We start from the raw sequence: 24,772 nt of genomic DNA, 5'->3' as shown, positions 1-24,772 counted from the left end.
TGAAAAAGTCTAGCTCTGTTTCTGGAAAATGGATGTTAATTAATGTTTCCTTAGGTTGGAATGCTTCCTCAATCCCTATCATTCTCCTCCACTAACCCCTCAAAAATCTCCAAAATCATACATCTTTCAAAAAGCTTATCAAAAGGCACTATTCTACAAAGCATATGTAAACAACTTTAGTAGTTTGATTAATAGTATTGGGCTTCTGGAATCAAAGGAGAAAGTTTAAAATCAGAACAGCCATTTAGTAACTCGATAACCTTGGACAACTTATCCTGTCTGCATCTAAGTTTTCATCTATAAAGTAAGATAATCGTGCGTATTAAATGAGATACGCACATTAGAGTGCTTAAGCTTAGAAAGTCCTCTATAAGTATTACAGAGCAGGAATAGAAGTAATAGAAAGTTTCTTCTTCAGTAAAATGTTCATAGAAATGCTTTCTAGGGTGTGGATAAGTGCTGATGCTAAAGTCTTTTAAACAGTAATGATGAATATAAAGAATTGGTGTATACCTTGAGATATTTGGGGGAAACTCAAACTTCACTTCTTGTCAGTTTTTTAACAAATTTTCTATTGATTTGAAAGAGAAAGAGATGAAAGGAGGGGGGAGAGAGAAAGAGGGGAAAGAAGGGAGAGCTGAAGAGGGGAACAAGGGGAGGGAGGAAGAGGGGGGAGGGAGAAAGGTAGAGAGAGAGAGGGAAGTATCAACTCATTGTTCCACTTAGCTGTTCCATTTAGTTGTGTTTCTTGCATGTGCCCTAACCAGGGATAGTGGATGACACTCTATACAGTGAATAACCTGGCCAGGGCCTTGAACGTCAGTTTTATAGAATACACTTTCCTTACACTGGGGAATGGGGGCGTGGGGTGGGTAATATTACTATATATTAGTACGAAGTAAAGCCAGAAGATAAGTACCCTCCCATATAAACAGAAGCCCAAAGAGCTATATTAAGATCAGCACCGGCAGACCGTACCTCCATAATTCCCTAGAGTTCACCTCTAACGACCCTCTTCGCTTACAGCCGCGCAAGCGTACACTGATTTGCTCTCCTGTGCCCCCGCCTCCAAACCCCCATCCAGTCCGCCACAACACGCAGGCGCATCTCCTCGAATCCTGTCCCTACCATATTTTCTTTCTCTTCGTTTCGTTCCCCCTCCTCTTTCAGCACCTCAGCAGGTTCAAACTCTTGTACGTGAGGGTGGCTGCGATCGACAGGTCACGTGATGAGCATTCTGCTGCCTAACATGGCGGAGTTTGACACCATCTCGGAACTGGAGGAGGAGGAGGAGGAGGAGGAAGAGGAGGAGGAGGGAAAGGAGGAGGAGGAGGAGGAGGAAGAGGAGGAAGAAGAAGAGGAGGAGGAGGAAGAGGGAGAAGAAGGAGGAGGAGGAGGAGGAGAAGGAGAAGAAGAAGAAGAGGCGGCAGCGTCGTCGTCGTCGCCGTCGTCATCAGTATCGGGGCCCGACGATGACGAGGAAGATGAGGAGGAGGAAGAGGAGGAAAAGGAGCAGGAAGAGGGGATGCCGCCACCGCCTCGGGTAGTGAGCGAAGAGCATCTGCGGAGATATGAGCCCGACCCTGTATTGGTGCGAGGCGCCGGCCACATCACCGTGTAAGCGAGAGGGGGTCATGGGGTTTTAAAAGGCTGAGATTTGGCGACAGAAAAATGAGAAGGCGATTAAGGGGCCATTGGTGTGGGGGAGGGCTTACTGAGCCATACGGTTAATGAAGAAATCGAGGGAGATAGGTGTAAAGGAAGTGAAAATGCAAATGTAATGCACCAACGCCAGGTAAGAGTGAGCATAAGACAGGGAAGTGAGGGATTTGGGAGGCAAAAGGGCTGGAGTAAGGGTGAGCTTTCTTGCTTCTCTTTGTATGCTAGCAAGTAAATGCAACTGCAGGATGTATGAGAATATTATTTGCAGCCAAGATTGGCGTCTGCGGGAATACGGTGACTGCTGTTACACGTGGCACCTACCTAGACTTGCTTTCTTCAAAACAGAAATATGATATATTTTGTGAATAATATGGTAGAATTCCCACCCACCCACAGCCTAGCCATCCATTCTTCCTATCCAATCTTTATATGAATAAATACAGTTATTCTTTCCATGTCTTGATCATGCTCACTCTGACTTTCCCTAAATATCACACAATTAGAGGTTCAGGCTGAAAGGCAGCTATGAAAAGCAGAAAGAGTAATGGATTGAAAATAAGGGCTTTTTGGATGTTAGTCCAGCTTTGCTTCTTTCTGTCCCTGTGACCTTGGTCAGGTTACTTCCCACTCCTGTGCTTTTATTTCTCTATCTATAAAATGAGGATTTGGGGATAAATTTATAAAGCCTTTTAGCTCTGAGATAATTTGAGATACTTATAGGAGATTGTGTATGCTTGAACATTAATATGTAAACATTAAATGTATATATGGAAATTACTCCTCATGAAGCCAAAGATGATTTCTTAAAAATTTATGCAGAGTGAGTTTTTGAGTAGAAATTCTGGATAATGTTTGAGAAAATAAGAGGTAACCTCAGCATAGTAGTTGCAAAGCAAAAGAAAATTTTTATGATTCTCTGAGCTCTGAAGACTGCTTTCTAGCTTTTATATGCTTGGGTTATACATACTACTTGAAACTTGGAGTATTGTGTCATGTTCGTCCTCTTAACTACTCTACTTTTTACAGCATTTTCAAAATAGAGCTGTATTTCTTTTTTACTATTGCGTCATACTGCCTCTAATTTTGATAATGGCTCCCCCAGCCTCTTTGACTTTTAACTGACTTTATATTATCTAAAATCATGTTATAATATGCACCACCTCTCCTCATCATGTTAGCTTTTAATTTTAACAGGCTGACCATTTTTATTGTAATATATTTTTGTGATTTTTTCTTGAAATGTATTAAGAAAGATTTTTAAGTTGTGGAAGAGCTTAGGAAGATTTTTAAATATGCTTTTCGGTTAGGCAATTTTAGCAGTTATTTTTGGTTGAAAAATGTTAGTGATAGACTACAATGACCAGATGCCAGCTTTCTGCAGTTTTATTTTCATCTTTTATCACTAGGGAGACATTTCTTATTCAAACTAATTACACTTCTGGAACAAAAGATTACTTTCATGCAGATTATTTAACATGACTGAATAGAAAAGGAGTTTTTATTCCACGCCATATTTTATATTCTAGCACTCCTCCCCTCATAATTTTCTAAAATTCATTGAACCAACAAGGAGCAAGAAAACAGAATTTAAGATCCTTGAAACTAATTTGTGGTTCCATTTTACTCTTCACACAACCATGGTAAAGTACTTACCAACATATTTGTAATGAAAAGCAAAGCACTGACACTTACCATACGCAGACACTTGTGATAGGTATAATGTCCCTCCCAGTTTAAAAATTCTGGGATTAGGAGTATGAAGTGGTGATGCTGGTAGCAACTGTTGGTATTCCTTGAAGCCAAAACCTGAAAAGCAGCAAACCGGTAATTGAATTGCTAACCAATGCATATAGTTTGGAAACTTATTTTGTATTGTACACATTCTCACCATTTGATGTCAAAAGTGTGAGATTTGAAAAAAGGTTAAATGTTTAGCAGACAATCTTACTTAATCTGAGACTCTGGTCTGTCAAGGGTAGAAAAACCGGCCCTGGCCGGTTGGCTCAGCGGTAGAGCCTCGGCCTGGCGTGCAGGGGACCTGGGTTCCATTCCCGGCCAGGGCACATAGGAGAGGCTCCCATTTGCTTCTCCACCCCCCCCCTTCCTCTCTGTCTGTCTCTTCCCCTCCCGCAGCCAAGGCTCCATTGGAGCAAAGATGGCCCGGGCGCTGGGGATGGCTCCGTGGCCTCTGCCCCAGGCGCTAGAGTGGCTCTGGTCGCGGCAGAGCGACGCCCCGGAGGGGCAGGGCATCGCCCCCTGGTGGGCTGAGCATCGCCCCTGGTGGGCGTGCAGGGTGGATCCCAGTCGGGCGCATGCGGGAGTCTGTCTCTCCCCGTTTCCAGCTTCAGAAAAATACAAAAAAAAAAAAATAATAAAGGGTAGAAAAACCTTCCTTATATCAGGTGAAGCAAGATCTTTAGGAAATACATATGTGATCTAATTCTGAGACATCTGAAATATCAGTTTCTGTTTAACTTTTTTCTGGCATAAGAGTATTAGAGTTGCCCTATCTGAATGAAATATTTCTTATTCTCCCCCACCTTTATTTTTTTCTGAAGTGAGAAACGGAAGCAGACAGACAGACTCCCCACATGCGCCCAACCGGGATCCACACTGCAAGCCCACCAGAGGGTGATGCTCGGCCCATTTGGGGCGTTGCTCCATTGCAACCAGAGCCATTCTAGTGCCTGAGGCAGAGGCTATGGAACTGTTCTCAGTGCCTGGGCCAACTTTGCTCCAGTGGAGCCTTGGATGCTGGAGAGGAAGAGAGAGACAGAGAGGAAGGAGAGGGAGAAGGGTGGATAAGCAGATGGATGCTTCTCCTGTGTGCCCTGGCCAGGAATCAAACCTGGAACTTCCACACGCTGAGCTGCCGCTCTACCACTGAGCCAACCGGCCAGGGCCTTTTTTTAATTCTCTGTCCAGTCATCTGTTCTGTAGAGGACTTTGTTAAATTTTGAAACCATTACCTCAAACTCATTATATCTTAAATCCAGCGTTTTGCTTCCCCCATTGCTTATGCATTTCAGTTGCCCCATTTCTGACCCTGATATCACCATTCTAATCATCCAGAGTAATATTTCAAGCCCTTTAGTCATTTTAACTCTTCCTCCTCTTTGAATTGTCCAATGTCAGTATGTTCCAGAATTATGTCATCGTGTGCTTTGAAATGGCTATTAGATTTTTTTATTTTATCCATTTCTACTGGCACCACTTTAGTTTGGATTGCCATCATCTCCTGCTTGAATTATTGCCATAGACCACCCCTCTCCCCAGTGCAATCTATCTTGCATGCTTGTGCCAAACTAATTTTCTTAAAACACAGTTTAATCATGTAACTTTCCTGCTGAAAAACCAGCATTGGATTTTTTTTTATTTTTTTTTTGTATTTTTCTGAAGCTGGAAACGGGGAGAGACAGTCAGACAGACTCCCGCATGCGCCCGACCGGGATCCACCCGGCACGCCCACCAGGGGCGATGCTCTGCCCCTCCGGGGCGTCGCTCTGCCGCGACCAGAGCCACTCTAGCACCTGGGGCAGAGGCCAAGGAGCCATCCCCAGCGCCCGGGCCATCTTTGCTCCAATGGAGCCTTGGCTGCGGGAGGGGAAGAGAGAGACAGAGAGGAAGGAGGGGGGGTGGAGAAGCAAATGGGCGCCTCTCCTATGTGCCCTGGCCGGGAATCGAACCCGGGTCCCCCGCACGCCAGGCCGACGCTCTACCGCTGAGCCAACCGGCCAGGGCCAGCATTGGATCTTAATTAGGTCTAAATTCCTGTGTTTTGTTCCAATCTCTGAGGTCAGGGAGTCTCCACTTGTCCTAAGCTCATCCCTCTCCTTGTGCATTCCATACCCTTCTCTTGAAGCCTCCTCTCAAATTGTGCTCCATTATGTAGCCTTCTCTCTAATATCACTCCTCTCTGCCTCTCTATTGGCTCAGCTTGTAAACATATTAAGATTCTAATTCTTTAAAAACAAAAACCGTCCTAGAACTACATTATCCTTTAGCTGCTGTCTAGTCTCTCTTCCTTTTCCAAACTTCTTTATCTCTTCTTTCTTTTTTTTTGTCTCTTTTTTTCTTTCTTTCTTTCCTTCTTTCCTTCTTTCTTTCTTTCTTTGTTTCTTTCTCCCTCCCCTCCCCTCCCCTCCCCTCCCGAGAGGGAGACAGACAGAGAAGTAGAACATCAATCTGTTCCTGTATGTGCCCTGACCATGACACCAACCTCTGTCTAGCCAATTGAACTATCTGGCCAGGGCTCCAAATTTCTTTCTTTCTTTTTTTTAGTGAGAAAAGGGGAGGCAGAGAAATAGACTCTTGCATGTGACCCAACCAGGATCCACCCAGCAAGCCCACTCGGGAGTGATGCTCTGCCCATCTGGGGCTGTTGCTCCACTGCAATGGGAGCCATATTTTAGTACTTAAGAAGAGGCCATGGAGCCATTCTCAATGCCCAAAGACAATTCACTCGAGCCAATTGAGCCATGGCTGCGAGAGGAGAATCAGAGAGAAAGGGGAAGGATAGAGAAGCAGACGGTCCCCTCTCTTGTATGCCCTGACCAGGAATCAAACCTGGGAATCACACGCTGGGCCGATGCTCTACTACTGAGCCAATGAGCCAGGGCTTTAATATTTTTTATTCATGTTTTTAGAAAGGTGAGGGGGTAGAGAGAGAAAGAGAGAAAAGCGTGGGGAGAAGCAGGAAGCATCGAGTTCCATATGTGCCTTTACCGGGCAAGTCCAGGGTTTCAAACCAGCGACCTCAACATTCCAGGTCAACGCCTTATCCACTGAGCCGCCACAGGTCAGGCTCCAGATTTCTTAAGAGTAGCTGTATTCACCATACTTCTTTTCTCTTTACTCCTCTATAATCTCTATTGTCCCATCATGACTACAGATTAATTGACCTTAAGATCACCATGACCCTCTTATTGCTAAATTAGTGGGCATCTTTTATTCCCTATCTTTCTGATCCTCATGACTGCATATGACACTTATAATAATTCCTTTTTTTTTCCTTTGAGGCTTCTACTCCAGGGGTCACAAACACACAAATCTTCAGAGGGGAGACGGGTCACAGAAAATGGTGCAGCATGAGTAATAATGAGGCCTCACTTGAACTGGAAAGTATATGTTTTGCCTAAAGGTATTTTAATTTTGATTTAAAAAAATAAAACATTTTTCCCAGACACACAAACCCAGAAATTCCTTGGCCACTTCACTTTCTTTGTTCTCCTGGTATTTTTCTGGCTAACCCTTAACTGTCTTATTCATGGGCTTCTCTTCCTTTCTTGCCCCTTAAACATCAGTGATCAACAAGGTTTTGTTCTCAGCCTGCAATTCTTCTCATTTCTTACTCTCCCTAGATGATCTCATCTTGACTCATGATTTCAATTATCTGATGTCTCCCAAATATGTATCTCTGTACAGACTCTACCCAAACTCTTATCCTGTTTTTTCTCACCTTATAGCCCATCATTATCTTAAATTCAACATATTCAATACAGAACTCGTTTCCCCCACATACACTCTCTAACACTCCCATCCCAACCCTTCAAAAAATTTCTCTTATTTCTGTATTCTCCATCTCAGTTAAATGTACCTCCACTGATCTCATTGTTCATCGTTGGTTCTTTCTTCCCATTTGCAATTTTCACAGCTAAGCAATCAGCAAGTATTAACAATATATGACCGAAACTTTTATCCCTCTCCTTCTTACCACCACTTCTCTGATTCAGGCCTCTTTCATCACACTGACTTGTCATCTTTGTCACCTTCATATTCATCCCCAGTTTGCTGCTAGATTAAAGCACCACTGTTCTGCTTAAGACTATTCTGTTGTTTTTCCTTTACCTGCAGGATAGAATCTAAGCTCCATAAATGGCATATAGAACTAGACCCTGCCAGTCTTTCAGCAAAATCTCCTGACATTTCCCCTTGCTGCTTATATTTTCCTGTTCATAGTATGCTGTTTTTTATTTCTTTGCCTCTAAGATGGGGCCTTCATCTACTAGTCTAGTATCCACAACCTTCACCCCACCTCTCCATATGTCACCAACTCTTGCAAGTCTTCTGTGCCCCTCCTAAATTGTAAGCTGCAATAGCAGAAACAATTTCTGGTTCCCCTTGAATCCTCAGTGCCTGCCCTGGATTGGACACTCAATAAAAGTGACTTGAATGAATACTGGTTTTCTTCAGTAACATTCAGTATTGGCTCACTTTTAGTAACACCAATGTGCATATTATATTTTACTTTATTATATTATATTATTATATTATATTATATTCCCTCAACAAATACTAGTTAATTGAATCATGCCACTGAGAGTACTTGTGTTTCTGACCATAGGTGTATCTGGATACAATAATGACACCAGTGATGGGGAGGTATGGAATAGTTTTACCTTTGAAAGCTTTGTTAAGCAAGCACTTATGTGTCAGAATATTATCTTCTTGTATATTTCTAATATATTGGCTTTCTAGTTACTTTAACAAAATATTAATCTCTTAATGTGAAATTAATTATAATTTCTTAAGAAGTATAGTGACCAAACCACACTAACTATAATTCCAATTTTGAGATGATGATCATAAGTGGACATTTGGAGATCTTTTTCCAAATTTCAAAATAAAGACAATTTTGGCTAGATTAGCTCCCACCAATTTGAGGTTCTAGAAACAGAAATTATGAAATGTCTCTTAGAAGTATTAAATGTTTCAAAAATACTATACATCTGAGTGATACAATTTAGTATCTATTACTTTTCTTCTTGATAGTTTTAGGAAAACTATTTGGATCCAATGTACTGAAATTCAAGGAAAATTCTATCTCATGAGTATTTTTTCTATTTATAAGCATTACCACATTCTTTATATTACTTAAAATATATATTTTAAGTAATATAGTACACCTGTAACCTGTAAAGAAGTCAGTAGAGATGATAGGTTACCAACTCTGAGGTATTTATAAAATTATCTCATTAAAATTAAACTAAAAGAGCTGAAATTATTACATATAGAATTGAAAATGGCCAAATTTTCCAAACAATACATTTCTACAAAAACTTACAGAGCACTAGAAATATTAATACTTCTCAAATCAATGAATGGAACACCTTTTCTGTTAACAGCTGTCTTTGAGGAATTATAGTGATGTATTGTTAATTTGTATTTGTATGAGGTACATATTTTATAAGATTTTAGGCTTTAAGAATAATGAAGTTAGGCCCTGGCTGGTTGGCTCAGTGGTAGAGTGTCAGCCTCAATGTGGATGTCCCAGGTTCAATTCCTGGTCAGAGTACAGAGGAGAGGCTCCCATCAGCTTCTCCACTCCTGCCCCTCTCTCTTCTCTCTCTCTCTCTCACTCTTCCTCTCATGCAACCATGGCTTGATTGAAGCCAGTTGGCCCCAGGCACTGAGGATGGTTCCATGGCCTCTGCCTCAGGTGCTAGGAAAAGCTCAGTTGCTGAGCAATGGAGCAGCACCCCAGATGGGCAGAGCATCACTCCCTAATGGGCTTGCCAGGTGGATCCTGGTCAGGGTGCATGCGGGAGTCTGTCTCTGCCTCCTCTTCTCTCACTGAAAAAAAAATACAGAAGTTATAGTAACACTTGCCATTATACAGTGTGGCAAGACATGATTGTTTCCATATGACATAACAAAGAGATTTAACAATATGTTTTTGAAAATCTCTTTGAATTGTATGGCATAGATTTTTCTTTTCTTTTGTATATAGTAAATAAAGTTCAGTGCACATGCTTCAAAATCAGTGTTACTATTAGTGCATAGTTTTCTAGTTAAATCATATTTCTAGTGGACAGAATTTTACTACACTTTGATATTTGTTTTCTTTAACAACCTAAACACATGAACTTTAATTTCTGCAAGGTTTTCAAAGGCTGATGTATAGCCATTTTCAAAAGGATTAAAACCAGTGAAGGTTATAGTGAAGGAAAGGAGGGAAGAACATCTAAGAGAACCCTTCCTTCTTTGCCTTAATTTCCTTTACTCTAAAGAACTGTCTAAGAAATTAAAATTTGGAACATTGAAGACATTTGACAAATAAAATACAATCATTAGGAACCACAAGCTGGGTTTACCTCAAAAGCATAATAGCCTGTATATTTAATGAAGCCAATAAAATGATAGCATGAGCAGTTCACAAGTACCTGTGTAATATTGAAGAACCTCACATCTTGGCTAATGTCTATCACTAATGAGTAATGGGTAAATGAGCTTGTCAAACCTCTGTGGACTCAAAGTTCCTAACTTAATGGTTTGTTTATGAAACAGTTGATAATTTTCTTCAGCAGCATCCATTTCAACATTTTTTACTGGCTACTAAGTGAAATATGCTTAAGGTTATTTGAGTTAAGTAGTCTTTTTAAGTGCTGAGTCTCTAATAGAGAAAGTTAAGGAAGAAATCCCTAGGAGGCAAGAAGAGGACTGATACTGCCCTTTAGCCAAAATTATAAAAGTATATTTTGCTTATTTACCTATCTGTATACATTTTTGACATAGATGTATGTATGTAGGCCATACAAGAGTACTTTAAGAAATAAAATGATACTTTCCTTATCATTTCTAATATAATCTTTATGTTTTAGGAAAATTCAATCCTTCTTTATACTAGAGTAGAAAATTAGTAATGTGAATATAGCAAATATTTTTTGCAAACTTGAACATTGGGCCAAGCATTGCAAAGAACACAGAAAAACAAAGTACAGGCCTTACTTTATGAAACTAACAGGAAAAATACCTTGAAGAGATTGATGTGGAACAGCAGAAAATAAAATTTAAGTTATTAACTGTTGAATTGTATAGTGCATATTAGAAGTGGCTGTGAGTATTCAGAGAAAAGAAGGATCCATAAAGGCTTGAGCATTCAAGGCATTGGAATTTAACTTGAGCTTTGAAATCTTCATTAGATTTAAACTAGACAGAGGAAGCAAGAGGAACTACATGAGCAAAGATGAGAACCAGCATAGCAGTGACACTGGAAAGAAAGGAATCATTGTGAAGATGATTTCAAAGGAACAAATAACCATTTGGAACTACCTGAATATAAGCAACCTAAAAAAAAAAGTAGAAGGAAGGTACACAAAAAACGATAACAAAGTCTAGGTTAAAGAGAGTCAGTGTTCCATTGATAAAGATTAGGAATTTGAAAAAGGCATCCAGTCTCCAATGAAAGACATTTAATTTTAGACATATTTGATTTCTGGTATTATTATTTTATAACTATATCCAAATGAAAATTTTCAGGATGTAATTAGAGATAAAGGACTAGAACATGTAAAAAAATATAAAACTAAAGATACAGATTTGATAGTCATCAACATAGAAGTAATTTTTAAAGCTATTAAATATAGATAAATTGTTCTAACTCCCTTAGAAAGAGAAGCAGATGACTAAAAGCTAAATTTTGGGGGAAAACAAGCATATTTGAAGAAAGTGAAAGATTGGAAAAGTGTTAAGGAGCGTGTGTGATCAACAGTGTCAGGATGCAAAATCAAGGGGAAAGGTTCTGAGAAAAAGACATTGAATTTGGCAATAAATAAGACAAGATGAACTTGTTCTTCAAAAAATTACTAAGTAAGAGGTTGTTTTCAGTAAAGTGATGGCATTAAAACTCAAATTGCAAAAAGCTAAGAAATAAGAATGAGGGTATATTAAGGAAATGGAAATAGTGGAAAGAAAGATTCATCTGTCTTGTGATAAATACAAAGAGAATAACAATATACTATTCCTAAGAAGTTTTAAAATAACAGAAATAGCCCCACATTTTTTAGTATATATCTGTCTATATCCTGTACATATTTGATACCTACTAAAAGAATGGCAGCTGAGGAAAATTAAAATGATAGCAATCTAGTGGAGGTAAGAAAATGTTATTGACCTTGCATCTAAAAAATATTTAGACAAGATATGGAAATAGAGTTCTACTTTAAAATGTATCATGTCTACTTTCTAAAATGAAACCTGTTTGTATTCCACAATATGAATTTACTCTTTGTGGAATAATAAATTAAATTACATCTTTTTGACCAATAATAAAGTCACTATTTAGCTAAACACAATTTAAATGAAATGTTTCTTCCTCTATTAACTTTTATCATGTTATAATTGATTGCTGAGTTAGTACATAATTACAAATACATATTTAATACTAGAATGTCAGTTTCTCAAACAGCATATAAAAGTTGTTATAAAAATTCACACATAGGGTATCTTGTTTTTAAGTTTGGCTATGCTCCTGTATCTATGTATAAATTTAAAGAGAATATTATTGTGAGAATATTTTGTTCTCGTTACATGTTGTACTGACACCTGGAGAAGTAATGAAGTACTTTTTCTAATAAAATTAAGTTCCGTTTTCAATTGCTAATCAATTTGCTCAACTATTTTGATATATAGAATTTGTTGTGCCTGACCTGTGGTGGCGCAGTGGATAAAGCGTCAACCTGGAATGCTGAGGTTGCCGGTTCAAAACCCTGGGCTTGCCTGGTCAAGGCACATATGGGAGTTGATGCTTCCTGCTCCCCCCCCTGTTCTCTCTATCTCTTTCCTCTCTCTCTCTCTCTCTCTTTCTCTAATAAAAATGGATAAATAAAATCTTTAAAAAAAATTAAAAAAAAGAATTTGTTGTAAAATACATCTTAAATGTACAGGTATAGTATATTTATGCACAGATATGTGCTTTGCTACTAGGTGCTAAATATAGTCTTTGTGTTTAAGACTGGCTTGTATCCTTGAAAAGAAACTATTACCTTAATAATACAAAGAGAATATACTATTCCTACATAGAGTTTTAATAGGACATTGGATTCTTAATGTCTTTAAAGTGCCCCTAAAACCAAACTGCCATAAATCATTTAACTCAAACAATATAGTAAGTTGTTATTCAACAAGCTTTTATTAAACACATACAAGATTCCATTATGCTACTGCTACTAAGCATTATGGAATATAACAAAATTAATAAACAGCAGTTTCTGTTTTCCAGGAGCTTAATAAAGAGAAAAAGAAGTTAAAGATTGGCATTTGAATTTAGGTTCACCCCTCACTAGTTACGTAACTGTAGGCAAGTCATTTAATCTTTTTTTTTTTTAATTTTTCAGTGTCAGCTTCTTTATCTATAAAACCAGGATAATGCCTGACCTGTGGTGGCACAGTGGATAAAGCGTCGACCTGGAATGCTGAGGTCGCCAGTTCAAAACCCTGGGCTTGTCTGGTCAAGGCACATATGGGAGTTGATGCTTCCTGCTCCTCCCCTCTTCTCTTTCTCTCTCTCTCTCTCTCTCTCTCTCTCTCTCTCTCCTCCTTCTCTCCTCTCTAAAATGAATATATAAAGTCTTAAAAAAATCCAGGATAACAATACCTCTCTTGCAGAATTCTAAATTATAGAAGTAGTAATGTATTTGCCTAGCACAGTATCTAGCTCATGGTAAGTCCATAGTTACTGATAACTGTTACTATTATTGCCTACCTCAGAAAAGGTTCTCAATAAATTTTAGTATTTTTTCCTTTTTGCTTACAACCCATCAATCACTAACATAAAATTGTAGTCACTATGATACATTATCTAACATGCTAGAAGTGAACTTTGTTATGCCTTCTGAAATCAACAAGTAGTTGAACAAAGGCTCATAAAATTTATTTTGACTTCCTAGTACAGATTTCACTAAACGTACTTGGAGAGCTTTCAAGGCTGGGATCTGTTTTCTTAAAATCGGTTGAACATATACATTAAAGCCATTCAAAAACAACATCCTTTGAGTTTCTGTATAGTAACTGATTATAAATTGTCAAACTCTATGTTTCCAAAGGTTTAATTCATTTTTATTAGGAAATTTTTCATATATACACAAAAATAAGAACAATAGTAAAATTTACTCTCACATACTACCCATCAGCCAGTCCCAACAATTAACAACTAAAATAGGTTTTAAAAGAAACATTTCAGTCAAAAATTAAATTTCCAGGTCTTTATTATTGTTTCTTTAATTGGTTTTTTTAATCCCATGGATTTAGTTATTTTCTCATATTAATTTAGATTAATAGTCAAAGATTTATTTCTATGAATATCATAAAATTGTTTGTAGGACACATTTTAAAATCACAACATCAAAGAAAAATGCATGGCTTTGTAACTTTTTTATGGGAGAGATTTAAATGTGCTGGGTGGAATATATTTTGTTCTGTCTTTGTCTTTAAGGTTTGGCTTGAGCAACAAGTTTGACACTGAATTTCCCTCAGTTCTAACAGGGAAGGTAAGTGAAAGTTTGCTTGGAACTTTTCAATTCTAAAAACATTGTTTTATGGCTTATTTAATGTAATGACAAATGTTTGACTCACTGGTAATGAAATCTAATAACAAGAACCCAGGGTACTTAAAGGTCTTCTTGTTAGTTGAAGGCCATGCTTATGACCAGTTATTTTGTTCATTGTCCAGTAATGCCAGCCATTATTCACTTATTTATTCAGTTTTTACAGTTTTGTTGTTTTTCTCAGCACTGGTAGCTATAACTGTTTTCATTTAGGTCAGTAATTTCCAATGTTTCTATTTTATGCCCTTTCAGCCATTTCATTTTATTTACAGTTTCTGTTCAATGCGAATCAATTCCATAACATGAGAAGTTAAACACTATATAGTCCAAAATAGATGCATAACATTTAGATACAAAACAAAAGGAATGTTCATTCACACACAGTAACTTGAGATCTGTTGAATATGATGTTCCTAGGTACGGTAGGTTTCTAAGAATGGGGGGGGGGAAGTACTTTGGTTATCAAGAGTACTGTGGTCATATTATATACTGGAACATCTTAGCATCTGTGTGTGACCATGTGAACTAAAGACTTTAGTAAGTGTCTATTTTTAAAAAGGTTTCTGTGGCCCTGGCCTAATAGTTCAGATGGTGAGAGCATCATTCTGAAGCTCAGGGGTTGCTGGTTCAAGCTCCGGTCAGGATATATGAAGGAGCAGCTCAATGTTCCTGTCTCTCCCTTCCTCACTCGCTAAAATCATTAAATAAGACTTTAAAAATAAAACAAAAAAGTTTTTGGCCTGACTCAGTGGTGGTGCAGTGGATAGAGCTTTGGACTGGGATGCGGAAGACCCAGGTTCAAGACCCCGAGGTCATCAGCTTGAGAGCGGGCTCATCTGGTTTGAGCAAGAGCTCACCAGCTTGGACCCAAGGTCGCTGGCTCGAGCAAGAGGTTACTCAGTCTGCTGAAGGCCCGCGGTCAAGGCACATATGAGAGAGCAATCAATGAACAACTAAGGTGTCACAACGAAAAACTGATGATTGGTGCTTCTTGTCTCTCCCCATTCCTGTCTGTCTGTTCCTGTCTATCCCTCTCTCTGACTCTGTGGGGAAAAAAAAAGTTTTTGTGCATCAAGGAAGTTGCTAAAAGATTTACTTTCCAGAATCAACCCCATATTAGGTTTAAGATCATGATCTAGCTATCTAAAAATATTGACCAATAAGAGGAAGTGTTCCAAACGTGGCTGATTCATAGTTGTTGTTGTTGTTGTTGTTTAAGTATGTATAGAAAGGAGTGGAGGCTCTGGCTGATGGCTTGGTGGATGGAGTGTCGGCCTGGCATGTGGATGTCAAGGGCTCAATTCCTGGTCAGGGCACAGAAGAGAAGTGACCATCTGTTTCTCCCCCTCTTCCTCTCCTTTTCTCTCCTTTCCCTCCCACAGCCAGTGGCTTGATTGGTTAGAGCAGGCGTGGCCAACAGTTTTTGCTCCTGGGCCAGATTAGAAAGAAAACATTTTTCACTGGCTGGACGAAATATTAAAATTAAAAAATGTTAAATACAAAAATGATTCATTTAAGTAAATAAAATTTTATTATGTAATTTGTTTATGAATAAATGTAAGTGAGTAAAAATTTTTAATATACAATATTATTTTAATAAAAATATATTTTTTATTTATTCATTTTAGAGAGGAGAGGGAGAGACAGAGAAAGAGAGAGAGAGGACAGAGAGACAGAAGGGGGGAGGAGCTGGAAGCATCAACTCCCATATGTGCCTTGACCAGGCAAGCCCAGGGTTTCGAACCGGCGACCTCAGCATTTCCAGGTCGACGCTTTATCCATTGCGCCACCACAGGTCAGGCCAATAAAAATATATTTTAATAAAAATATAATTACATACCGTATATATATTCAAACTGTATCACAATCGATCGAAACAAAATTAATAGAATGAACTTGAAGGGGTTATACCGCAAATAAAACAATTATTTAATTTCACAAACAGCCTGGACACGTTTTCAGTTATCAACTGCAGCTATTGTCTATGCTACAATGCCACTTGATTCAGCACACTTGACCACAAAAATAACGATTTGTTTGACCTTGAGTGTGCACTGGCAAACTCCACCTAAAAGAATTGTGGGCTTCACATCGCCTCTAAATGTCAAACAGTTCATATCGAGTACAGACGAGTACAAAAGTTGTAAATCTTTATAATGGAATTTTTTTAAAAAATAAAGAAGTATCGTGAATCCATTTGACCAATTATTGGAAGTTAACACTAGATTAGAATTCCGCGTATCACTATCTTCTTAAATATCTCGATTTCCAATAATCAAAGATGCTTCCGCTTCTGAGTAGCTGAGATTTTAAAGTAGCAGAGAATATTAAAAATTTAATCACGGTCCGCCAACTCATTTAGCGGGCTGGATCCAGCCCGCGGGTTGTATGTTGGCTATGCCTGGATTAGAGTGTGGACCAGACCCTGAGGATAGCTCAGTTGATCCCAGCAGCTCAGCAACTCAGGTGCTAAAAATACCGCAGTACTGGATTCTCACTGGGGTTGCTGGGTGTATCCCAGTTGGGGTGCATACAGGAGTCTGCATCACTACCTCCCCTCCTCTCACCTTAAAAAAAATTATGGCCCTGGCCAGTTGGCTCAGTGGTGGAGCGTCAGCCTGGCGTGCGGGAGTCCCAGGTTCAATTCCCGGCCAGGGCACACAGGAGAAGCGCCCATCTGCTTCTCCACCCCTCCCCCTCTCCTTCCTCTCTGTCTCTCTCTTCCCCTCCCGCAGCCAAGGCTCCATTGGAGCAAGGTTTGCCTGGGCGCTGAGGATGGCTCTGTGGCCTCTGCCTCAGGCGCTAGAATGGCTCTGATTGCAGCAGAGAGACGCCCCAGATGGGCAGAGCATCGCCCCCTGGTGGGCATGCCAGGTGGATCCCGGTTGGGTGCATGCAGGAGTCTGTCTGACTGCCTCCCTGTTTCCAGCTTCAGAAAAATACAAAAATATATATATAAAAGTTTTTCCGAATTTAATGTAAGTAAGCTTCCAGTCTTTACTCCCAAATACTTTATTTACAGTTTTGGCTCCTTCACATAATTACCTTTTTTTTTTTTTTTTTTTTTGTATTTTTCTGAAGCTGGAAATGGGGAGAGACAGTCAGACAGACTCCCGCATGCGCCCCACCGGGATCCACCCGGCACGCCCACCAGGGGCGATGCTCTGCCCACCAGGGGGCGATGCTCTGCCGCGACCAGAGCCACTCTAGCGCCTAGGGCAGAGGCCAAGGAGCCATCCCCAGCACACCCGGGCCATCCTTGCTCCAATGGAGCCTTGGCTGCAGGAGGGGAAGAGAGAGACAGAGAGGAAGGAGGGGGTGGGGGTGGAGAATCAAATGGGCGCTTCTCCTGTGTGCCCTGGCCGGGAATCGAACCCTGGGTCCCCCGCACACCAGGCCGACGCTCTACCGCTGAGCCAACCGGCCAGGGCCATAATTACCTTTTGATGTTTAAGATTTGTCATTTTTAGCTTCAAAACAAATCATCTTTAAATTGTAAAAGGTATTCAATATGCAGAAATAAAAATCATTTTGAAATTAGTTGAGGTCAGTGTTCTTCTACTTTTTGGAATTGGTTTAAATGAATCTGGCACTCTTGTTGAATAGGAGCAGGTGATAAGTTTATAAGCAGAATTCATTCATTCTGCTTGGATTTGGGGTAGATTCTAATCCCTAATTGCTCTGGCACATATCAATTACTACACAAAAATTCAAATGCTATGTCAAATCGAAAACCTCAGAGAAAAGAGTTCTGTTTCCAAGAGAACAGTGATAGTTTAACAATGTAAAACTTTACCAAGACTTATATGGGCATTAAATTAATTAGTATTGTGATGCAAAACATTGAGGATTTACAGAAACAGCTGGACATTCCTTCTAATGTACATATAAATAGAATCATGGAAGCTTTTTGCATTACTTGTTTTATCGTCTCATAGCTTTAGTGAACCAAATGAAAACTGACTCTGTTCCAAATACCATCTTTTATCTTTAGATAAAATATATTCCTTTTTTCATGTGTCCATACTTCTTTTCTTTTCTTTAGATATTTTTAGATATTTTTCCAAAACAAACTTTATTTAAATAAGGATAATAAAGATATTAATAACTCAAATATTGAATAATTAAGCTTTTGGTTGACTGAAGCCCATAATTCACCAAGACTATTTTATGGAAGCAGTATAAAACTACATTTGGTATTTTTCTCAGTTTCCTGGTATTCTTCAATCTTGCAAAAATTCAGAACACTTTAATGACAGCTTGTTGAACAGCAATAAAATAAAATTATGTCCTTAGAAGTCAGTCTCTCACGAAAAAGACATTATAGCCAAGCTCTATCAAAGCCCCAGCCAGTAAGGTTCACAAAGGAATGAAGACATAGGACAGATTCATGATAGTAAACTGTTCCAGTTTAGCACAGAGTGCAAGGCAGAAGGCTAATTTAAGTAACATTGCAATGAGGTACCAAGTTGTTGTTTTTTTAATATTGTGTGATCCATGTTGAGAGTCAAAGCCCGACTTATATCGCCTAGCCATTTTCACAGTTAGCATGACCAGAAGTATAGTATCAAATATCCAGACTGGAATAAATATGAGAAACCAGTTCCAAGATGCTTTCTCATCCAATTTCAACACCAACATGATCAAGAAGAGTAATGTGAAAAGCCAGGTGAGTAGTACTCTCTGAGCCAAGGACATTCTCATTTAAACAGTTTAAAGAGGCTGCTGCAGCGTCGAAAAATGTGAAATACACCCTTCTGGAGTTGAACGCTGTTCTTACACGACAGGATCCACAGCGCACACAGAAGCCGGGTGCTGAACAGGTTTCCGTGCTTTTGGGGCTGGGAGTGTAAATGGGTGGGGGCGGGGAGGGTGGTGGCGGCGCAGCCCACCCAGGTTTCCGGAGGCCGGTAAAGGATGTCAGTTCGTCCGATCCCTAGACTCACCTGGCAGAGCCACTGGCTGGTGAGTGGAGAGGAGCGCGAAGATCAGGGAATTCGCCATTTTGGATCCTTGGCCTATTACACACTTTTCCCCCCATTAAATCTGGAACCCGACACATGATAATCAAGAAAAAGGTCTCAGTTCCGCCTCCCATACTTCTTTTCTTGAGTATGTGTGTGAGAGAAACAGAGATAGGAACATATAGGGACAGACAGGAAAGGAGAGAGATGAGAAGCATCAACTCTTTGTTGCAGCACCTTAGTTCATTGATTGCTTCATATATGTGCCCTGAGTGGGGGGCTACAGTAGAACTAGTGACTCCTTGCTCAAGCCAGCGAACTTGGGCTCAAGACAGATAAACCTCGTTCAAGCTAGATGAGCCTGCACTCAAGCCGGCAACCTCGGGGTTTTGAACCTGGGTCCTCTGCATCCTAGGCCAATGCCCTATCCACTGCGCCACTGCCTGGTCAGGGTGTGGCTATACTTCTCAAGCCATAGTTAAGGAAGTTATCTCTGAACCAATTTTGGATGTGTCTCTTCATCTTGTGTATGAAACTCCAGCAGATTTAATATTGGCTTTCATCATCCAGTCAAACCCTGCACATGCTCTTCAAACCCATCAAAGTTAGGATTCTCAATATTTTCTGTGATAATATGCCGGGGTCCAGCCCCGGGGGGGATCCAGGGGTCCCACAGGAGGAGACGGTGTCAGCAAAATCGAGTAAGAGAGCCGAATTCTTTTCTTTCTCTTTATTCTCTGGTTAGCATTTACTGCCAGGCATCTCTGCTCAATGCTAGTATAGCTTCTTTTTTGTACACACATACTGAGTTACAATTACATGGTGTTAATCATTGCTTCTGTTTCACTATGTTTACATGTTTCCAGATAACAGTTAATTTATATCTATAAATTACAAACCAGGTAGCAAATCATTCAAAGTACAAAATAACTTGAATAGCGATAACAACATCGGTAAAAGCTTTTAAAGTATTAGTACTAATAGTTAACTAACTTTACTGCTGTTGTGAGTTAAGGGGCAGAGAGAGATTAGCAGATGAAATCATTAAGGACTAACAATGGACCACCACTTGCTTAGGTAAATGGCTTTGAGTTTATGCAGTGTCCTACTTTTTCTCACAATATTCTAAAAGGCTTGCCTATAAAGAAATTGACATAACATTAACAATAGCTTTCACGCAAAGATATACAGAGTGCACTTGCAAGATAGCCTAGTAGCAACATAAGACATTAACTGTTATTACTTCTATGGATTCCCCTACATTTTTCTCATTATCAAAGAATTTTGGAAAGTATATAAATCTCATGAGAACATTTCATTGAGAAAGCCTAGCAATTGCCTTTAGTCAAAAGACAATTCTCTTAGTAAAACATTCTTTTCTTGCTGACTGCGCTCTCATTCTAGGCCACACAATGGGCCATTCTACTATACCTTACCTAAGATACTATTGTCTAGTCAAATATTACTTATTTATTATATTTAAACACTAGTTAAGTTCTAACTCTATTCTTCTCAGAGTGTACCACTATCTGCAGATTAAATAAGCAAGAAGAAAGGAATGTTTCTTTACTCTATCACATGAAAAGGCTAGGGAGGAAAAATGTTGAATTAAGTGAAGGCTGAAAGGTGCTCTGTGCACAGCCACTGCCTCCTACCCATTCACAAGTCACAATCTATTCTTTCTAACATGATTAAGAAGGAATTCTCCTACAAACTTAACCCTTTACGAGGGATATCATAGCCAGCCTCTTATGTCTATAAGCCCAGCTCAAGGGGCTTACAGGCTTTTCTGTGGAACTCACACCCTCTGTCTCATTTCCAAAGAAATCACTACGAATCTACAGGGAAAGCACGGTACTATTATCCCTGTGCCACAAATAATAGCACACACCCAGAAAAGGGGGGATATAAGGCCAGATTAATTCAAAAAGTCAAAGGGGGAAGTATCATTGTGTCTCTCCTTTGGGTGACTTCGTCAACCCGCAGCCATTGGTCTTCTCTGCTGTGACTTTGTCAATCAGCAGTTTTTGATCTTCTTCTGCTGTGACCTTGTCAGCCAGCAGTTGTGGATCTTCTCCTGCTGTGACCTTGTCAGCCAGCAGTTGTGGGTCTTCTCCTGCTGTGACCTTGTCAGCCAGCAGTTGTTGATCGGCTCCCGACAATAATAAAATTAGTTTTGGAGTTAGCAGATTCAATGAAAACCTGTTTTTTCTTTGTCACATTGGCTGCCTAGATGCCATTTGGATTGGGTTTAGAAATGGGAAAATATAGATGTTTCTTGGCCCAAATCACTTAACACTAGAGTTGTAGAAGAGAGAACAAGATCACGAAGAGACTGGCTGTTGGCTGCAGAGTACCACCACTTGCCGTAGTGGTGGCATTTGCTGGACTTGGGGCAGTCAAGGTATTATGGGAGGGGTTACTGAAAAAGGGATACAGCAGTTGTTTGATTTGAGTAAATCTGCATTGGTAGGAAGAGCAGCACCAGAAGCAACAGCCTCAACTGGAGCCTGGCTACCATCACTCTGCCCGTGTTCACTCTGTCAGTGCACCATGCATCTCACTGTATGCTTGAGTGCACAAAGAACCTCTGGCTCCAAGTGGGTGCAGGCAACGTTTAGTTTCTGATGTTTTACAGTGAATAGAGTTATCACTATTTAACTTTGTATCACTCTTTTTTAAACTGTCCTGTCTGATTTTGTTACACATCAAAAACATCAAATTTTTGGTTATTTTTCTACTGTTTAGATAGAGTTTCTAAAATTGGACTCACTGCAATAAATTGCTGTCTTTTTCTGTTCCCTGGTTTCTCTATATTCAGTAGTTTCTTCTAGCACGGGGATTCAATAGTCAGAGACTTCTCAGGTTTTAAAATGATAAAATCCTCTTACAACAGTAATGCTGACTTCTTGGCCCAAAGGAAAAGGCTCTGAGTAAGGCAAAAGGATATTTATACATTTTTGTTAACTTGAGAAAATACAGCAAAGAAAGAGAAAAGCCATTATATTACAAAACACTCAATAATTTCCAAGTGGTTAAGAACTGAGTACTTAGTACCTGAAATGTTGAGTTAGGGTTAAAAGAAATTAACTTTTTATATTTTGAAACCTGTAATTTAATATTATTCTCTTTATTTTAACTACTAGATCAGGGGTTGGGAACCTTTTTGGCTGAGAGAGCCATAAATGCCACATATTTTAAAATGTAATTCTGTGAGAGTCATACAACGGCCTGTGTACGTTACGCATTAGCCAATAAAAATTTAGTGCTGTCCCAGAGGACAGCTGTAGTTGGCTCCAGGCACCCACAACCATGAACATGAGAGGTAGGAAATGAATGGATTGTAATACATGAGAATGTTTTATGTTTTTAACGTTATTGTTTTTTTATTAAAGATTTGTCTGCGAGCCAGATGCGGCCATCAAAAGAGCCACATCTGGCTCACAAGCCATAGGTTCCCGACCCCTGTACTAGATAATGCTGTTTGTCAGTATAGATTTTGGTCATGTTTTAAAATCATTTCATTCTCTAAAGGGCTTTAATATGCTGTTTTAGTGTTAATATTTCTCATATTGTAATTGAAAAAAGCAAAGTTCAAATTAGTGTGTATAGTCTATAATAAAGGAGAGAAATAGGCACATTAAAATATATGAAGTAATTCTAGAAGGATACACGTGATTAGGTTCATAGGAAAAGATGAATGAGATGGATGGAGGCAAGGGTAAGAATGAGATCATTTTCTGAATACATTGGAGTTTTTTCAACCATGTAACTATATTGCCTATTCAAATCTTAATTTACTTTTTAAATTCTTGATTGAGCCTGACCAGGTGGTGGAGCAGTGGATAGACCATCGACCTGGGATAGTGAGGTCCTAGATTGAAATACCAAAGTCGCTGGCTTCAACACAGGGTCACCAGCTTAAGCATGGGATCATAGACATGATCCCATGGTCACTGGCTTGAGCCTAAAGATCACTGGCTTGAAGCCCAAGGTTGCTGGCTTGAGCAAGGGGTCAGTGGCTTTGCTAGAGCCCCCCCCCCCCGTCGGGAGCCGATCAACAACTGCTGGCTGACAAGGTCACAGCAGGAGAAGACCCACAACTGCTGGCTGACAAGGTCACAGCAGGAGAAGACCCACAACTGCTGGCTGACAAGGTCACAGCAGAAGAAGATTAAAAACTGATGATTGACAAAGTCATAGCAGAGAAGACCAATGGCTGCGGGGTGACAAAGTCACCGCAAAGGAAAGGCACAATGATACTTCTCCCTTTGACTTTTTGAATTAATCTGGCCTTATATCCCCCCTTTTCTGGGTGTGTGCTATTAATTATGGCACAGGGATAATAGTACCGTGCTTTTCCTGTAGATTTGTAGTGATTTCTTTGGAAATGAGACAGAGGGTGTGAGTTCCACAGAAAAGCCTGTAAGCCCCTTGAGCTGGGCTTATAGACATAAGAGGCTGGCTATGATATCCTTCGTAAAGGGTTAAGTTTGTAGGAGAATTCCTTCTTAATCATGTTAGAAAGAATAGATTGTGACTTGTGAATGGGTAGGAGGCAGTGGCTGTGCACAGAGCACCTTTCAGCCTTCACTTAATTCAACATTTTTCCTCCCTAGCCTTTTCATGTGATAGAGTAAAGAAACATTCCTTTCTTCTTGCTTATTTAATCTGCAGATAGTGGTACACTCTGAGAAGAATAGAGTCAGAACTTAACTAGTGTTTAAATATAATAAATAAGTAATATTTGACTAGACAATAGTATCTTAGGTAAGGTATAGTAGAATGGCCCATTGTGTGGCCTAGAATGAGAGCACAGTCCGCAAGAAAATAATGTTTTACTAAGAGAATTGTCTTTTGACTAAAGGCAGTTATTGGACTTTCTCAGTGAGATGTTCTCATGAGTAAATACTTTCCAAGATTTTTTGATAATGAGAAAAATGTAGGGGAATTCATAGAAGTAATAACAATTAATGTCTTATGTTGCTACTAGGCTATCTTGCAAGTACACTCTGTATATCTTTGGGTGAAAGCTACTCTTAATGTTATGTCAATTTCTTTATAGGCAAGCCTTTTAGAATCTTGTGAGAAAAAGTAGGACACTGCTTAAACTCAAAGCCATTTACCTGAGCAAACGGTGGTCCATTGTTAGTCCTTAATAATCTCATCTGCTAATCTCTCTCTGCCCTTAACTCACAACAGCAGTAAAGTTAGTTAACTATTAGTACTAATACCTTAAAAGCTTTTACCAATGTTGTTATCACTATTCAAGTTATTTTATACTTTGAATGATTTGCTACCTGGTTTGTAATTTATAGATATAAATTAACTGTTATCCGGAAACATGTAAACATAGTGAAACAGAAGCAATGATTAACACCATGTAATTGTAACTCAGTATGTGTGTATAAAAAAGAAGCTATACTAGCATTGAGCAGAGATGCCTGGCAGTAAATGCTAACCAGAGAATAAAGAGAAAGAAAAGAATTCGGCTCTCTCACTCGATTTCGCCGACGCCGTCTCCTCCTGTGGGACCCCTGGATCCCCCCCGGGGCTGGACCCCGGCACCCCCCCATCAAGGCACATATGAGAAAGCAATCAATGAACAACTAAGGAGCTGCAATGAAGAACTGATGCTTCTCATCTCTCTCCCTTCCTGTCTGTCTGTTCCTATTTGTCCCTCTCTCTGTATGTCTCTGTCTCTGTCTCTCATACAAAAAAAAATTGTGTTGAATTCATTAAGGTGACATTGGTTTTTTAAATTACATAGGTTTCAAGTATGCAATTCTATAATACATCATCTGTATATTGTATTGTGTGTTG

At 39.5% G+C, this 24,772-nt stretch overlaps 2 protein-coding genes across 2 annotated transcripts in view; one reads left to right on the top strand and one right to left on the bottom strand.

The window, feature by feature from the left end:
* The first annotated feature begins 1,102 nt into the window (after positions 1-1,102).
* Positions 1,103-24,772, top strand: part of CHIC1 (cysteine rich hydrophobic domain 1) — a 71,715-nt gene continuing 48,045 nt past the window's right edge. Inside the window, exons 1-2 of the mRNA XM_066356189.1 lie at positions 1,103-1,617; positions 13,874-13,928. Of these exons, the coding sequence (XP_066212286.1) occupies positions 1,229-1,617; positions 13,874-13,928 (444 nt within the window). The 5' untranslated portion in view covers positions 1,103-1,228. The remainder of the gene's footprint in view (positions 1,618-13,873; positions 13,929-24,772) is intronic.
* LOC136386089 (transmembrane protein 60-like) lies at positions 18,345-18,689 on the bottom strand. The gene has a single exon (XM_066357417.1). The coding sequence runs from the start codon at positions 18,687-18,689 to the stop codon at positions 18,345-18,347; it is 345 nt and encodes a 114-aa protein (XP_066213514.1).

The sequence above is a fragment of the Saccopteryx leptura genome, chromosome X (genome assembly GCF_036850995.1).
Source record: "Saccopteryx leptura isolate mSacLep1 chromosome X, mSacLep1_pri_phased_curated, whole genome shotgun sequence".
In the NCBI taxonomy this organism is placed as follows: domain Eukaryota; kingdom Metazoa; phylum Chordata; class Mammalia; order Chiroptera; family Emballonuridae; genus Saccopteryx; species Saccopteryx leptura.
This window is presented reverse-complemented; position numbering and strand designations above follow the sequence as displayed.

What these genes read in the sequence shown, in the direction of transcription:
- LOC136386089 (XM_066357417.1), bottom strand. Translation starts at nt 18,689, where the DNA reads ATGAGAATGTCCTTGGCTCAGAGAGTACTACTCACCTGGCTTTTCACA.